At 39.2% G+C, this 17,740-nt stretch overlaps 1 protein-coding gene across 10 annotated transcripts in view; it reads left to right on the top strand.

The window, feature by feature from the left end:
- IGSF11 (immunoglobulin superfamily member 11) overlaps nucleotides 1–17,740 on the top strand; it is a 184,579-nt gene that overhangs the window by 113,392 nt on the left and 53,447 nt on the right. Inside the window, exon 1 of one of the 10 annotated variants that reach the window (XM_038582924.1) lies at nucleotides 14,828–14,846. The exons of 7 other annotated variants lie outside the window; for them this stretch is intronic. Coding sequence is in view for 2 of the 3 variants with exons in the window: in XM_038582917.1 (XP_038438845.1) it covers nucleotides 15,668–15,740 (73 nt within the window). In the remaining variant the exon portion in view is untranslated. Of the gene's footprint in view, nucleotides 1–14,827; nucleotides 14,847–15,258; nucleotides 15,741–15,910; nucleotides 16,039–17,740 lie in introns of those variants that run through there. 2 more of the 10 variants (XM_038582917.1, XM_038582921.1) reach the window with 2 other exon arrangements.

Here is a 17,740-nt window from a genome sequence, read left to right as displayed (position 1 = left end):
ATTGGCATTTGGTTCTGAATGTTTGGGGCTGGAGATGAGGATAGGAATAAACTGAAAAACCTCCAGTATGGATCAAAACTTAGAAGAAGCTCCACACTGAGTTCCCCCCTTTCTGTTCTCATGAACTTGGGATTTTGTCCTTAATGATAGAAATGCATCTTGTTGTAATATTTATCTTCAGTGTACAACAATAATAATTTGAGTTTTAGGTAGTATTGATTAAATCTTATTGAATACATTTAAATGTTATTTGGAGAACATGTTATTTTAAACATGCCATTCTTCACTTTTTATCTATACACTGAAATGTTCACTTGCCAGGGAAGACTTCAAAAGGTAGTAAGTGGAGAAAGGGTAGATTTCCTTCATCTACCAGCTATACTTTCACATCTGTTACTTTACTTTATTCTTTCAGTCACTTCTTTTTAGGATAATCAGTGTTTTTGAAGTGAGGAAATACATCTCAGAATCAAGATCAAACAACACAGCCCGACACAATTCTGGATTTTTTGATGTTCTATCTTTCATGTGTGCACGTAAACCTTAAATGTTTTCCTTTGGGTATTTATTTCCCGTTACTGAAGTTTCGCTCCCTGAAGGTTGGTTGCTAATCTGACGGACACTGACCTAATAATTTATAAGGTGAAGCCCTCTCTCTGCTCTTTGCCCCTACCAACACAGCATGCCCCGAGCTTACTGTATACTCTAGTCGTCCCAGGGCTTTTTTGCCCTTTAATACTGTGATGGGCTCCTACTTCTATTTCTTCTGGTTATCATCTGAGCACGGAGTTAGTAAGGGAACAGTAGGTAAGTGTCAGTCTCTGCTGCAGAGATAACTTAGGGGCAGCAAGGAGGTGCCTGTGTGCCAAGAGGGCGTGCACGTAGCCCAGAGAGAGCCAGACTTGCAGGAGGCTTGTGGAGGAAGCAGCAAGTCCGGGGAGGGATCCGGGGGGCCTGCTGGTGGAAGAGCTTCAGATGTTTGCAGGGATAAATGACCCCCCACCCGTTCTGTTGCCACCCCCCCCCAAACCTAATGTTTCATAATCCTCTGGAACTTAGATGTAACCGTTGAGAAAGAGGAAACCAGACCTTGATTGAGGCTACCTTGAACTGCTGACTGTAATTTAGTTGCTACCATTAAGTAGAAACATTTCCTTAAAATGGAAATGACATTCAGTCGTACAGAAGGAAACTACAACTTCTACACCCAAGTTTGTGCTTTGCCAGAGTTCCCAAGGGCCTAGTTCCTTCCCGGTGTTTCGCTCTGATCTGGCTGCTTCTGGTGGAGGCATTTACCATGGCACTCTCGGATACATGACCCGGATATCCAGATTCTTTGTGGTCTGGCTCTGCCCCATTGTGTCCCCACCCCGGTCTCCCAACTGGAACCTGTCACCCAGGAAGGCCAGTCTCCTCATCAGCCTTCTGGCTGCCAGGTGCCTTCAGCTTCCCACGCAGCTGTTCTGTCTTTGCTTGTATTTCTCCTCCTTACTTACCTTCAGACAGGGATGGCCCCCCCCTTTTCCTTTTCTTTTTGCTGCTCTAAATCCTACCCCTTTTCAGGGTTCAGCCCAGATTATGCTACCTTAAAAAAAACTTTATTTTCAGATTCATAATGGTGTTGGTTAAAAAAAAAAATGACAATACCTAACTCAGCACTTAGTTATGTAATCTATTCCTTGATTTTTGTTCTCTTTTTTTTTTAAGATTTTATTTATTTATTCATGAGACACACACACACACACACACACACACAGAGGCGAAGACACAGGCAGAGGGAGAAGCAGGCTCCACGCAGGAAGCCTGACGTAGGACTCGATTCCAGGTCTCCAGGTCTCCAGGATCAGGCCCTGGGCTAGAGGCAGGTGCTAAACCGCTTAGCCACCTGGGCTGCCCTGATTTTTGTTCTACAGCCATTAGTTTTTGGGTTTTTGTTTTCATCCAACTAGATGATAAGCTTCTTGGGAATATGGGCCATGCACCTATATTTTTCTTGTATTCTTTTTAATGCTAGGACATGGTGGGCATAGAGTAGATAATGAGAAATTATCCAGTAATTAGGATAGAAAGCATTGTTATTTACATTATGTAGGAGATGAATTTTATCTTTATCTCTTTTATTCTTTATGTATTTCTCTATCTCTACCACTCTGGTAGTTAAAGAAACAAGCAGTGGGTGGATGTACTGTGCATGTCTCTGAAAAGTAAAACAAAGCTGATTTGCTCTATTTTTGGAAGGCTTGATGGTGCTCATTTTTCAAGTGTCACTTAAAAATGAGTAGCTAAATAAGTACTCTGAGTATTTCCAATGCAGTGGTGTACTTTGGTAAAAGGGCCTTTGGAATATAGGCCTCACAGGTTAAGGCATTTTTAGTTGATGCTTGCTCCAAGTTATCGAAGGGATAAAAAAAGCTAATGATGTCTTGATTAATTTCTTTACTTATGAAAACTTATCTGACATTAATTAGTCTCTTTTTGACACAACTTCAGTAATTTTGTCACAAATTTTAGTTCTGTGTTTCCCTTGTTTGCTTGAAAAAAATGCAGCTGTTTTCCTGCTCTGTTCTGTACTTTCTTTTTTATTCAATAGCAGGAGCCTTTCATAGAAGGTCCTCCTCCGTTAGGTTTTAGAGAGACTTCTTTTCCCTGAGTGTAATGATCCCCTGGAGACCCAGGGCATGCAGAAAACCTGGGGAAGGAAGGAGCAGAAACCTGAGAGGCTTCAGGCACACAGGGATGCTTATCCTGTTCCCCTGTCCGCCCCCACCCCCCAACAATGCATTCGTTTTCCTGTGTCCCACTGCAGAACACAGAACCCATTTTGCAGGAAGTTCTGTGTGTCCGTCTTTGGGGATGACCTCTAAAACATGTGTCCTTTTTCGCATATAAAAATATGTAGCGTATCTAATATTTTTAAATCCTGAGAAGATCCCTTACAAGTCATTTGTGCTTTGTAATACCGTGCTTGGATGGCAGTCCAATCAGAGGTGCTTTTTTATTAAGAAACTCTCAAAAAATTATACACACACATTTTCCTACTGATAATGACCCTAATGACAGGGTGTCACAGCAAGGTTATTGGAGAGTGTGTCCTCATTGTGGGAATAAGCAGAAAGAACAAGCATTAGTTTTGGGAGGGTGGGGATTCTTTCCTCATTCAGTAGCTCTGCTTGCCAACGCATAAAAAGAAAATAAATAGAAAAGCTTCTACAAAGAAAAAACAGTATAACTATATTTGTTCACTTGCTTGCTCATTCACTTATTTATTTCACATGTTTCAGTAAACACTGATGAGAAAAAGCACCTGGTGCTTGAGACAGAATGCCTAGGGGGCCTTTCTGAGAGGGGTCTTTAAGGAAATTCTGTCTCAGTTGAGATCCGAGAAGTGAGGAGGACTTAGAGGGTGGACGAGGTGAGGCAGTGGGACACCACTGGGCACGTCGGAGGACCTGAGGGCTAGATGTGAGGCGCAGCAGCAGAGAACAAGAGTGGCAGGAGAGGGAGACAGCTGTCCTTAGAAGTGCTTCTGTTTAATTTTTAAAAGATGATTTTTGGGTTCATGTTTGACAACTAGCTGTGGAAAGTGAACTAGTCTGTTTTTGCACAGATTTGCAGCAGCAGTAGATTCCTATGAAGTCGTGTTTAACTCTTCATAGAGACTGTGAAGGAAGATCAGAGGAGAGATGTAACACAGATCATACTATGATCAGTGGCTCTTAGAAACTTTTTATTTACTCTTTTACTGCCAGTAATGAGTGGAACACCTAGGCATTTACTCGACAAATTTCATATTGATATATAGTTGTCTTTTAGTTTAATGATTTTGGCATTAATTCTTGAAGCTCAGTTTATTTGGCATTCCTCTTATGTTTAGTGACCTTTAGTACTCGTGTCATCTCACTAATAATACATCAGTATGACCGAATTAGAGCCCTCCTTCAATCTTGAGCTAACTTTGGCACGTGTGTCTTTTTTCTTTTCTTTTCTTTTCTTTTCTTTTCTTTTCTTTTCTTTTCTTTTCTTTTCTTTCTTTTCTTTTCTTTTCTTCTTTCTTTTCTTTTCTTCTTTTCTTTTCCTCTCCTCTCCTTTTCTTTCTTTCTTTCTTTCTTTATTTCTTCTCTTTCTTTACTTTCTTTCTCTTCTTTCTTTCTTTTCATTTCTTTCTTTCTTTCTTTCTTTCTTTCTTTCTTTTCTTTGTTCTTTCTCTGTCTTCATTTTTCCTTTCCCTCCCTCAGCTTATCTGTTAGGTAGAATTACAGGGGGTGATGGGAGCAGTTGTCTCTCCTGCGTGTGGTGCCGTGTTACTACCTGTGCAGCCAGAGCCCTGTGCATTCAGAGATGTCCTGGTAATGGAAGCAGATAAAGGGAGAGGAATACTGGGCTGGCTTGGTTAAGCCGTGGGAGGTTTAGTTTATGAAGGGATAAATTGGATATGAGGAATAGGAAGTGGCACATAGTTTTTCACTTAACTATCTTAAGTCTAAATCTGGCTCTTATTCATGTAATCTGGCTGCTTTTGATTTGGGCAAATATATAATCTTTGATATACTGTCTTACTGCTGCCTTTGTACTAACCTGAGTCTGGAAATCCTTATATATGTCCTGGGAGATACATGATACAGAGGTCAGAGTTACCTGTTTAATTCTGTTCCCTAGGAAACCTATTGCCAGATAGATGCTTGATAAGAAAGCGGAAGGAAATCAGGAGGTCAGATGTCTTTTGATAGACTTACCAAATCATTTATGATTTTTAACTTGTGCAGAATATAATTAAGATAAACCAAATAACTCCGTTTAAAGGAGCGGAGGTATAGGGGCCTTTTAACTTGCTTTGTCACAAAGTAGCTCTGTGATTTTGGACTGAATACTTAGATATTCTGAGCCATTTCCTCACTTGTGCAATGGGGATGGTGATACCTGCTTCATTAAGGTCCTTTGTGAGCGTTACGGTACATGTGGAAGTGCCTAGCACAGGCGCATGTCCCTAACCTTCAAATGAATTTAATTAAATAATTGTTCAGTACATAAATGCGCGAGGTTAGGTATGCTGGTAAGATATCCCTGGCTCCTGCCTTTCAGCAGATTATAGTCCACTAGTTTGGAGACCTGCTCTCTTACAGTTGCTCCATTTGTTGTTCAAAAAGCACCAGCAGTGCCCTTTCTGCACTATGCTTTGATTCAGTGGCCAGACCAGTCATTTGCAGGGTCTTGAATCAGACGGTGGACCACATGACGGGAAGCTCACTGTCTGGTCACCTTGCTGGACCACATGGGGTCAGGGAGTGCGAGACTCATCCCGGTTTGGCTGCTACACGGTTTGGTGATGTGGGGGTGAGTCCCCCAAAATCAGAAACGGTGGAAGAGAGCCTGCATGACCACATAGCAGGAACTCAGCTGATACTGCTTTTATATCACTCATGCATTTTGTATTAAAAAGGAGATAATATTTTTGTGCGCTGAAATGGGTTCTGATTACATTTGTATCATACTCATTTCTTTGGCTACTACTGCAGTTTTGTCCACAAAACTCCTTACTTTTCTATTTTATTCTCCTTTCTGTGCCTTTTTCTTTCCCTTTCTTAATCTTCTGATCTGGTCTTTTCTGAATGTCAGAAAATGTGAAACTTTTCCACACCCAGAGATCATTCCCCCAGCTGTTGCGCATAAAGCAAGTTGGCCTTTCTTCATCTTTTTTCTGTCTCTCCAAAATGACGCTTCTCTTGCTATACAGTAAACGTGTTCCTGGGTACTTCCTTAATTCTAAACAAGACCTACACTTTTTTCCAGGAATTTTTAGTTGATAAAGGAAAGTATAAAGAAGAAAATCAAAATTACCCACAATGCTTTAGCACTTAGAGGAACCATCTGTTTAAGTTTTGGCCTGTCCTTTCTTAAGAAATTACTTAGTAAACATTTGGATTTTCAGTGCAACTCACATAAACTTGCAACATTGAGAAACTTACGTATTTACATGCGATCTCTAAAAACATGGGGTTATTTTTCTTCAAGAATTGCAATCACTTCTATAGGAAACTGGGCGGTTTTATTTATTTATTATTTTTAGGGATTGAGTTCTTTATTTAAGAAGAAGAGAGAGAACACATGTGGGGGAAAGGGCAAAGAGAGAGAGAATCTTTAAGTAGCCTCCCTGACTGTGGAGCTCATCTTGGGGCTTGATCTCACTACCCATGAGATCATGACCTGAGCTGAAACCAAGAGTCCAACTGAGCTACCCAGGCACTCCTGTTTTTTTTTTATTTTTTTATTTTTATTTTTATTTTTTTAAGCACATCTTGTGTAATACTACTATGAATGCTAACCTTGATTCACTTTTGCCCCCCCGCCTCCAAATTGAAGCAGAAATCAGAAGAGATGATCTCTTTGATTTAGTATTTTATGACATGTTAGACATTCAACAAATAGTTCATTTTCTTTTTCTTTTCTCTTGCTTTTCCCTCTTTTTATTTTCTTCTACTCCTTTTCAGCTTATGAATTTAGCTAAGGAATGGAGCCCTAGTAGATCTCTGGGGTGCCTTGTAGGATGCAACATAGCACTTGAATGTGGTTCCTTAGAAGTTACACAGATCCATCTAAATTAGAGGCTCCTGCCCTGGGCATATCTACATCCCCTAAAACTGTATGCCAAAATGCATTTCTCTGTGTGCCTTTCTGGGAGGAGAATTGGTCCATGAGTTTCATCAGATTTTCAAATGACTCTGTCACCAGAAAAAAGGTTCAAGATTTGAATCTTAGATCTGATTGTGGCTTAGTCCATGAGTTATTGTCAACTCTGAACAAGGCACATAACCTCTCTGAAAAGAAGAGGAATTACTGTACACAGTGTACATGGAAATTGTAAAAAGAGATTAAATAAGTTTATGACAAATTGAATTTATTGGTCTGAAAAAAGTCAAGGGATGGTTTTCTGCCCATCTGAAGCACATAAACTGTTACTATATTCTGAAGCTAGCTGTGAGCTGTGGGATTTAGTAACAAATAAATACAGACTAGATATTCTAGTGTCAGATTGGGTAGACTGTAAGGAAACATTTTCTATGAAGAATTTCAAACACAAGAATGAGTTTGTGTAATCTTCCATAAGCCCTCATAAAGTGGATTAAAATTTTATTTATGTGAGATGGTTTAAAAGCGATCTTGTTTATAGTTAAAATAGGTTGGATTACCTATGAAAGAGCCCATATGCTGAGGCTAAAAAAATAAACAAAAAACCCAAAAACCTTAGTAGCTAGTTAAAAGTATAAAATGTCTTCCCTTTGCATTTGCACCTCTTCCCCTTGCCCTGCTTTTCTTCCTGCAAGTAATTGGTATATTTGCCGTAATGTGTGTGTATGTACCTTAAGCTAGTGTTTTCAAAGCCTCTTTCCAGCCTGTGACATACTAACTAGTGGGACACCTTCTACCCTGACCCCCTTCCTTTCCTCCTTAGTTCTGCACATTCTTCAGCCCTGTGATTTGCACTCATTATGTGCATGTGTTAACTATTTATGGAATACTGTGGTTAATACACAATCATAGATACAATGCATCGAACTTTTTAATTTCCACTTTCTTACTGTTTTATTTAAAAATCCGCAAACATGCTAACCCAGAATGTAATGATACCCCAGGACCGTCTTTCCCAAGGTAATCAAAGGTATAGGATGCTACAGATGAGTCAAGGGCAAATAACGAAAAACTCAAGTAAAATGAGTAGATCCTTTAGATGGTGTGGGGCCTGGGGAGGTGTTGGAGTGATTTTAGAGAACAGTATATGGGAGTCCAAACCAGATGGCTTCTCAAGGATCTTTCTGAGCCATAAAAAAGTATTGCCCTAGTCAGAGACCCCTGAAAACAAAAGGTTTCTGTGCATAATGGAGCTCAGCATGCTTCTGACCCCGGAAGCTTGGCAAAAGGCCCATCATACGACTGTCATCAGTCAGTTAAAGTCAATATCAATTAGGGAATATTAATTAAAATTGTAACCTTCCCAAGGGAAAAAACATCGATTCTCTGCCTCTGTATACGATAAAAACGTTGACTTCTTTATAGATAAACAGAAATGTAGCTTTTTCCCCCAACCAAAAGAAAGATAACACGGAATATCTTTTGAAGGTATCTAATAATAGTAATGGGTGACTTCTTTTTAGCACTTCGGTACCATGGAGCATGATGTTCTCTTTTTCACTCTTGTTTTTACATAGTTTCCCTGCCCACAACTCCCATATCTGTGGGTCTCCCAGCTACATACAAAGGTAGTTCTGCATGGCTAGCGCACTTCCCCAACAGAGAGAGTGAGCATCATCAGAATGATGGCAGTACGTAATCTAGATGGGTTAACGTAAATGAAGAGCAAAAGTATTTCTGCCCTGAGTACTTGATACAATATGTGTATCAGGTAATTTCTGACTTCTGGATGGATTTTAATAGTCCTTGCTTTAGCACCCTGTTTTCAGAGAGAGAAGCTATTGAACTACAGAGTGGCAGAGGTAGACTGGGCCATGAAGAGCACGTAGATCAGTGGTCCTCAAATGCAAGCAGGCGTAAAAATAATCTGGGAAGCTTATTATAGGCACCTTGTCTTGTTTTTACCTCCTGAGATCCTGATTTGAATGTCTGAAGTGGGGTCTTCAAATTCTCAATTTTAAACAAGTGCCTCAAACAATCCTGATGCGTGTAGTTCAGCGACCTCCCTGCAGAGGTCTCTGGAGCCCCGGGAGTCCCACTCTGGTCCACCTGTGGTTGGAAATGTGGCCTTGTAATGATGTAGATTGAAGTTTTAACAAAGTGTCCAGACCTACTACCTTTTGAGAACTGATTTTATAAAGATCCCTGGACACCTCCTAGTAGTCAAATGCAGGGTGGTGATTGCCTTCAGCCTTCATACTAGTAGTTGACTTAAACTTACAAATTGACTTTGTAGTTTTTTCTTCCTGTACTTATTCACTCCTTTTCCCTTGGTACTTGTCTTCCCCCCTGCACGTATTTGTTTTTACTCTCCTTCCCCTGCCTCCTCCTAAATGAGACTATACCATGACGTTCGAGCTTTTACTTTTTGTGTTTTACTTGACTGATCTTCTGTCCAGTTTCATGATTTCTCTGGCCCACTTGTTTGTCTGTGACTCCTAGAGCTTGTTCTTTTCCTGGATTTCCGGCTACCTACTGGGCATTTTTATCTGCTTGTCCCTCAGAGTCTTCAAACTCAGTGTCTGAAATTGAGCCTAAATCATTTCTCCCCACACACTTCCTCCACTTATATCTTCTATTTTAGTAAATAGGCCCCCCCCAGTGGCCTACCCAGAGTGCTAGACAACCACAGTAACACCCCCCTTTCCTATATGAGAAAACTGTTGTCCATGGTCATCCTGCGATGAAAGAAATAGTAGTCATGGCCAGAAAATAGATTTTTCTTACTGAAACATACATACATATAATCAAACCAATAACAAAATAAATATTACACTACAAAAAAGGGAAAACTTGTATCTCACAGTAATGCAATTGAGTGGATGTAATAATTGAGAAGGGGAGGGAAAACATGTGAAGCAGGGCTTCGGGCTTCTGAAAGAGTGAACTTCATAAGGTTCAGAGAGTGATTTGAAGGTAGAAGGACAGACCTGAAATTATTCAGGTGTGTTTCTTCCGTTACAACCACTGTGCTCATCATGTTTGTGGAGAATCTACTCTTCAAATACAGGACTGTGTAGTGGGAAACACAACTGCACCTGACATGAGCCCTTGTCCCTTCAAACAAACCTGAATCGGAGGCCAGCCCATAGATTACATAAATGTAAGTCCCTTAAGAAATAAAAACGTGCCAACTGAGAGTTTACATACATGTTACTAAAACTTTATAGTCACTGTTGCCCTTGTTTGGAACTAAGAACAACATATTTTTTTCAGAGAGTAATTTATCAGTGACGTTGTTTAGAATTGCTAGTTCAGGGGCGCCTGGGTGGCTCAGTCAGTTAAGCATCTGCCTTCCACTCGGGTCATGATCTCAGGGTCCCGGGATCGAGCCCTGCGTGGGGCCCCTGCTCAGCAGGGAGTCTGCCTCTCCTCCCTCTCCCTCCCACTTTGCCTACTTTTGCGCTCCACCCCCCTCAAATAAATAAAATCTTTAAAAAAATAATAAAAAAGAATTACTAGTTCATGGTGACAAGGATGTGCGAACTGGATTTTAGTCAACTTTATTATTATTTTTAAGTTGATGATGCAAACAGCACACCCTGTGTTGTCAGATTCACTCCTGTGCCCTTCCTGTACTACTGGATCCTGCCACTCACACACATTCTAAAGCCTTAGAACCATTTTAAAAATTACATTTCTTTTATGTTTGTGGAGTTTATTGTGTTATTCTTTTTCTGACTTCTTCTTGATGTGGTTAGTTCATTATTTTGGACTTTTTTTTTTTTTTTTTTTTTGCTACAGTGAACATTTTTGGCAAATCATCTGCCTTTACCACTTTAAATACATAGCTTTGGATATCTGTTTTTTTTTTTTTTTGAGGTATTATTTATATGTAGTAAACTCAATTCTTTTTTTTTTTAGCGTACAGTACAATGAGTTTTGAGAATTGAAGATGATGTGGGAGTGTCCCTCCAGAGGCCCAATATTGGAGTCCAGAGGTCTGTGTGTAGGGCTTTCCGGCCGGAGCCAACTCTCTGGGACTACAGGCCCAGGATGAGTGCCAGTGGGCATTCCCCACAAAGCCTAGGACCAGGCACATCTCAGCAGGAACCAGTCCAGGGAGAGAGCCACGTTGTAGCAAACAACAGCGGTGATGTCCAGGGGACGTTGTCTGGGTCAGAAGGATCCCATGAGGCCCATCATGTATTGCCTCCCTTACTCTTCCTGGATAAGGTTGGGGGATGGGGGAGAGGGGTGGTGGTGGTGGCAGAGAGCTCCCAGGGACTGTCCTAATGACACTCAGTCTTCCAAAGGGGACCATATAATAAACTAGCAATTTTGGCAGGTCAGATTCTGAATAGGTAAATATTTAAGCTGAAGCCTTGTTTAAACTAGAAGAGATTGAAATATTGCTAATGGGAGTTCTGAGGGTGATTAAATCAGCTGTAGAAATGAAAGAAGCTGTGTTTTCTTTGCCCAACTGAATATTTCAAAAATAAATTTGTATTATTTACCACAGAAAATAACCCCTGCCAAAAATAGATTTGTAACGTCACTCTGTGACAATAGGAGTAATAGGACAAATGCATGGGAAAAAGATCAGAAATAATGTACACCAACAGTCTTCATCTCTGAGTGGTGACTTTACAGGTGATTTTAATTTTCTGTCTTTATGTTTTACTCCCCCTAAATTGCCTCAAATAAATTATATGCTTTATATCTAGGAGAAACAAATGCTATTAAAAATAGAAATTCATCAACCAGCGAAAACTAACAGTTTCTTTATTAGATATATGTGCGTTATGACACAGCCTTCTGGTATACATTTTACATGTAAATATTTGATACAGTACATTTTGTGGAATTTTATATTTTGCTTCTTGTCACCTAATATTATAACATGATCGTTTCCCTGTTCCCCTAATTGTGTTTTTTTACTTTTTATTTTTTTAAAGATTTTGTTTATTTGAGAGAGAGCAAGTGAGCAAGCACTAGCAGGGGGAGGGACAGAGAGAGAAACAGACTCGACACTTAGTGCAGAGCCGGATGGGAGACCGGATCCCAGAACCCTGAGATCATGACCTGAGCCAAAATCAAAAGTCGGGTCCTTAACCGACTGAGCCACCCAGGCGCCCCCTAGAATGTGTTTTTAATTTTAAAAAATAGCTCTAAATAGTTTGTTGATGAATCATTTCTCTCTTGCTAGACATCTAGGTTGTTTTAAAAATGCCACCATTTTAAGTAATCCTATAATATACATAATTCTTTGTGAATTTTTGCATCTTTTCAAAAATATAAATTTGTTACTTATTATTATTACAGTTCCTGTTAATAGTTCAAAAGTATTACTATGAAAAAATGGGCGGTTTTTTTTTGTGTGTGTGTGTTGTGTGTTTTATTTATTAATTAGAGAGAGAGAGAGAAAGAGTGCACAAGCAGGGAAAGAGCAGAAGGGGAGGGAGAGGGAGGGAGTAGAGGGAATAATCTCAAGAAGACTCCTTACATGGAGCCCCATGTGGGGCTTGAACTCACGACCCTGAGCAAAAACCAAGAGTCTGATGCTTAACTGACTGAACCAACCAGATGCACTTTTTATATGTTTTCAAAACAGGTTTGAAAAATCAAACTTTTTTCCTTTCAAAACACCTTTCAAGTTGATGGCTACAAACATCCACAACTAAACCATTTTAAGTTGAAAGCAGATAGCATGAGGTCATTGTAAAGTAATATTTTCTTAGATTATATAATAAATTCCAAGTGTCTTTTCCATTTACTGTAGTAATAAGATCATAGACACATTTACTTTAATGACATTAGTGATAAGTATATTTAACAGATTATACCAACCCAAGATTTCCTTTAGACAAAAAAAAAAAAAAAAAATCCATTTTTATAACTTTAACAAAACTGGTTTTTAAAATCCACTCACTATATGCGAACCATGATTGTTTCAGTTGAAAGTATATGCTTAAATAAGTCTAATCCCCATGTCATATATGGTTAAGTGAGAATCTAGCCATCCCTGAAGTTTGCTGTATTCCTGGTAATAGTGTCCTATTCCATAACTTAAAATTCCAGTAACACCTACTTTGAAGACTCAGAAGAGGAATCCAGCTATGAGTCTCAGGAGTGTCACAAACATCCCTCTAAGGAGCATGGTGATAGGCCAGTGAGAATCCAATACCAAGTTGTTACTTAGTCTTCAAATATTTTCATTCCAATTGCCCTGGCATCCAGGGTTTTTATTGATATCATTTCTAACTGCCCAGAATTCTATAGCATTTTTTGTCCTTTCACTCCTATCTTTAAATATTGTCTTATTTCCTACTGTCAAAGTGCCATTTTTAGTAGAGAAGTCAGGGAGACATCTCTGGGAAATGGTTTGCTTAGAAAAAGCGCTGTTGGACAATCATCATTCAATAAAACTTGTGTGAGAGCCTTTACAGGCTTAACAAAGTAGACTTGCAGAACTGGCTGTGGTATATCCAATAGTTTTGTTTATTTTGTATAAATTGTATTTTCACGTCAGTTGAATTTTTTTTCTGGGCACTTGGAGACACAGGTCCGTGCGGTAGGGCAGGCACTCTTGATTTTTACCACTACAGAGGGACTGGTACAGCTGAATAAGATAAAGTAAAACAAAATGGTCTTGTTCTCACTGGGGATGCCCTTCTGGGTGTAAAAGTGGCCCTTGCTATCTATAGGATAGGCAGTAATTAAACACACACAGACACACAGACACACACACACACACACACACAGCTGTTTTATCTACCTATGAAGGCTTCCTCGACCTTCCTCCTAAAAATTTAGGACACCTGTTGTCTGTCTGTTCTCTTTGTGAAGACATGTTTCACTACTCAGTAGTTGCTTACCTATGAATTTGACAGGGACAACCACCTAAGAATGGTCACACTTCTTTGTAGGGTCACGTTATCCCCGGATGTTTTTACTTAACTGTTCCATCAGGAGTAATTCTTGCCATGTTTCTCAGAAGAATTCATTGCTCTTTCCTTTATCTGGAGCGTGGTCCTCCTACCTCCTTGCTGTTTGATTATTCTCCTTCTGGTCCACATCTCACTCAGGCCATTCCACAGTCTTTGCCTTTGAGTTAAGCCAAGTCAGCTTTGCCCTTTTCTCACATCCAGTAGCATATGTAATCTAAATCAGGAATCTTTTTTAGTGGCTTAGGTCTTCTCTAAGCAGAGACCTGTGGCCTGCAATTCATGGTAGAGAACATCAAAATTGGATATCCGTTTAGAGAACAATCTATATGTGTTGGAGGGCTGGTAGGCTCTTTGTACTTCATGCTTGATCCAGACAGCACCTCTAAAATGCATTCTTTAGCATCTAGTGAAATCTGGTGTGTCCAGCTTTATTTATTGGTAAAACAACTTGTCTCCCCCACACATATTTTGTGGGTGCCTCTGTAGTCCGTAGCATCCAGCAGAAGTAAAATTGCTGGGAGCCAAAAGGGAGTTAGCTCTTGGAACATGTGAAATGGGATGATGACTTCCCTTAATGCAGCCTCATTTGCTGTTTTGGTATTCCTCAGAACACTTAATGCTAAGGACAAAATTTACCCTTAAAAAATTTCTCTATCTACATTTCCCTTTTATTTTATTATAATAATGATGTGGTTCATGATAATTAGGTGTTGAAGAACACCTATTATAAAATACACTTATTAATCCTTCAGGTCACTGGTTGAACTTGCCATTATCTCAGCTGCTGACTCCATGCAGTTTAAGCTAGTGTTCTTCATTTTTTTTATTTTTATTTTTCTTTATTTTTTTAAAGATTTTATTTATTTATTCATGAGAGACAGAGAGAGAGAGAGAGAGAGAGAGAGGTAAAGGGAGAAGCAGGCTCCATGCAGGGAGCCTGACATGGGACTTGATCCTGGGTCTCCAGGATGAAGCCCTGGGCTGAAGGCAGCGCTAAACCACTGAGCCACCTGGGCTGCCCCGTGTTCTTCATTTTTTAAAATTCATTCCAGTGACAAAAACAGTCATAACCACCAAATGTTTATATTTCTTGACGTTACGTAGTGAATTTGCATGTATCCATTAGTGATGGTCTTCTTTATCTTGCTGCTTATAACTTCAGCCTTGTTTTTTCCCAGTGACTAAGGAAAGTGGAAGACGAATGAAATGCATGACTAGAAGATTCCTGGCCATAGTCCTCACATAAGTCATCTCTGAGGACATTGTGAGAAAGTAAGAAAAGGGAGAACTTGAAACTGACCAAATTGAGTCCACGAAATAGGCCTATGTTCCGCCCTGTATCTCCCTCTAAAGCATGAATGGTGGCCATAGTGATGGTCATTGTGACGGTTTCTGGATTCTGGTTCACTGCCACCTATGTCAACTCTGATTTATTTCTCGTTCTCCTATACAAAGGAACAACAATGGCATTCATTATTGGCAATGTTCACTGTGAACTTTAACCCTTCCTTCAGTGCAACTTTGAATTTTTTAAAGGTCTCCCATGAAATATAAAGAGCATTGTGGGCAAGGTCTGTGATTCTGAGAAATCTGAGAAAAGTGGTGATTTGCAAGTGATTGTAGAATAAGCAGTGTTAAGCTTAGGGTTTCCTTTTTTTTTTTTTTTTTTTTCTGAATTTCTTCTTTTGGATTTTAGCACCTTTGAATTAGGAGGAGGGGTGTGTAGCTGCTGTAAACCTAGTTTTGTTTTGTTAATGTCTTCCCAGTCGAAGTGGAAATAGGTAACAGGCTCAGTCACTCAGAGAGAGTGGGAAAGATAAGAAAATGTAGAGGTTGATGTTCTTTCTTGGAGATAAAGGAATGCTGGATCTGTGACCCCAGCTCACAAGGTAACAAAACCAGCTGCCTATTTCAGCCTGTAACCTTCCCTTGTATTGGGCTGTGGTTTCAAAGTAGTTGATTTCACTCTTTAAAACAAGGGTGAAGTGGAGACTAGTAATTACTTTGAAGAAGTTATATGTTTGAAATCTGTTGCTTGTGAGGTTAGTGATGGCTGGAAGAAAAAAGCTAGCCTGCAAGGAGTGGAGAGCCTGATGAGTAAGCGTCTACGCGGACTCTGGAACCAGATTTTTTGGATTCAAAGATTGGCTCTGTCATTTATTAGCGGTAAGTTGGCAAGTTCCTTCAGCCCCCTATGTCTCACTTTTCTTATTTGTAAGTTAGAGAAAACGGTATATGTAATAATAGGACTTCTATAAAGGTCATAAAGATTGAGCTAATACGTGTGAAGAACTTAGAACAAGAAATGTTAGATATAATGGTCAACTGGGAGTACTCTTTCTGAAAGTATTTAATTCACATTAAAAGTAAAAATGCTGTGATTGCCAAACCATACTTGTTTGTCAGCCAAGTTTGGACCATGTATCACTAGTTTGTAGTCCCTGGTGTGAGGAATGCATGCATGGTAAGTAGTTTAGCTCTGTAAGACTAAGAATCTAAAACTATGCTATTCAGTATGTTGGCCATTTGCCTTATGTGGGTATTTAAATTTAAATTTAAATTAATTAAGACTCCGTTCCTTGGTTACACAAACTACAATTCAGGTGCTTAATAGCCACATGAAGCTAGTGGTTACCATATCAGATAGTACAAGTAGAGGACATTTCCATCATTACAGAAAGTTCCATCAGATAGAGCTGATCTAATGGTTTATAAAATATTCACTCATTGCTATCTACCAACTTACATATACCTACAAGAAATGGCCAAGCCCGAGGCAGTAGACCAGTCATATGTAGTAGTGTGGGGTTGGATGGCGCTGTTTCCCTGCTTGATCTACAACTGTTAATCTACTCTTCTCTAGCAGCAGCTTATAAATTTGTTTTTTTAAGTGTTTCTTAAAAAGCACTTTGGTGACTCTAGGCTGCTGGTACTAGGTGACTCTCCAGTTTGAGGAGAAAATTCCATAGGGGAATAATAAGGATGGTTTTCCCTCCTAAATTTTAAGGGATACATTATAAGTGCATATACATTTCTAGGGATGATGGAGAAAACTGAGTTGCAGTAGATCACATGTTTGCATGTGTGTATTTTTCCCCACTAAAAAAAGTACGTCAGTGTGAAACTTGAACCTTTACATACTCTTTACTAAATATATCAAATATGTATTGCTCTAGAATTTCTTTAACTGTGTCATAATAATGCTGTGTCTCATGGTGGCAGTCATTATCTGCTATTGCTGGAATAATGCCCTATGATGTATAATGGGAAGTAGCACACTTTTGATCATATAATGGTGATTTGAAGACTTTTCACTCTGTTAAAACTTAAATGGAGGGAACTTGAGATGGTGGTGGGGTAATATAACAGATTAGATCCCTCAGAACTGCTTACCTTAGTGGATAAGATTGTATCTCTTTTGCCATTCATGGTAGATCCCATGTATTTCTCCTTAAAGAAAGCATGGAGCACAGTGGGAGCATGCGTAAGTGCCATGATTTCTTTAGGAAGAGTTGGTGGTATCAAATATTCTGTGTCATGAATTACCTGTTTTCTCTGAACAAATCTGTATTTTCATTCCTGACTCAATAAATACAGGGCTAATTCTTTATATTTTCTCTCTTTCCTAAACTTTTGCATTGGTAGCTATCCCCTCACCTCCCTAACCTAATGTAATCTATTCTAAGTCTTGAATTTGAGGGCTACAATCAACTTTTAGTGGTAAATTAATTTCAGATTAATTGGTGAAATAAAAAAAATGAATGCATCCCTTCTCCCAAGGTGAAGTATGTAAAGGTGTGTATTTAAGATGTGAACATTTTTCTGTATGTGTTATACTTAAAAGATTTTACATTAACCTATTGAAGGTATAGCTAATTTTATCTTATTTATAAGGGTTGGATATAGGTAATTTTAGCACATAAATAGTCTTTTTTGCTAATCCACTTATTGTTCTTTAATTTTTGTCTCTGGTTATACCAATAATAACTGTTATAAAATTTTATTTGCTTTATTATGTAATTTTCTCATATAAGCATTTAAAGCTATAAATGTCCCTTTAAGTACTAGTTTAGCTGCCTCCCAAATATTTTAAGATTATAGAGAAAAACTCCTGTGGCACTTCATGCAAAGCCAAAGGGTTAATTCAAAGCTGACCCAGTTAAGCC

The sequence above is a fragment of the Canis lupus genome, chromosome 33 (assembly GCF_011100685.1).
Source record: "Canis lupus familiaris isolate Mischka breed German Shepherd chromosome 33, alternate assembly UU_Cfam_GSD_1.0, whole genome shotgun sequence".
Taxonomy (NCBI): Eukaryota; Metazoa; Chordata; class Mammalia; order Carnivora; family Canidae; genus Canis; species Canis lupus.
This window is presented reverse-complemented; position numbering and strand designations above follow the sequence as displayed.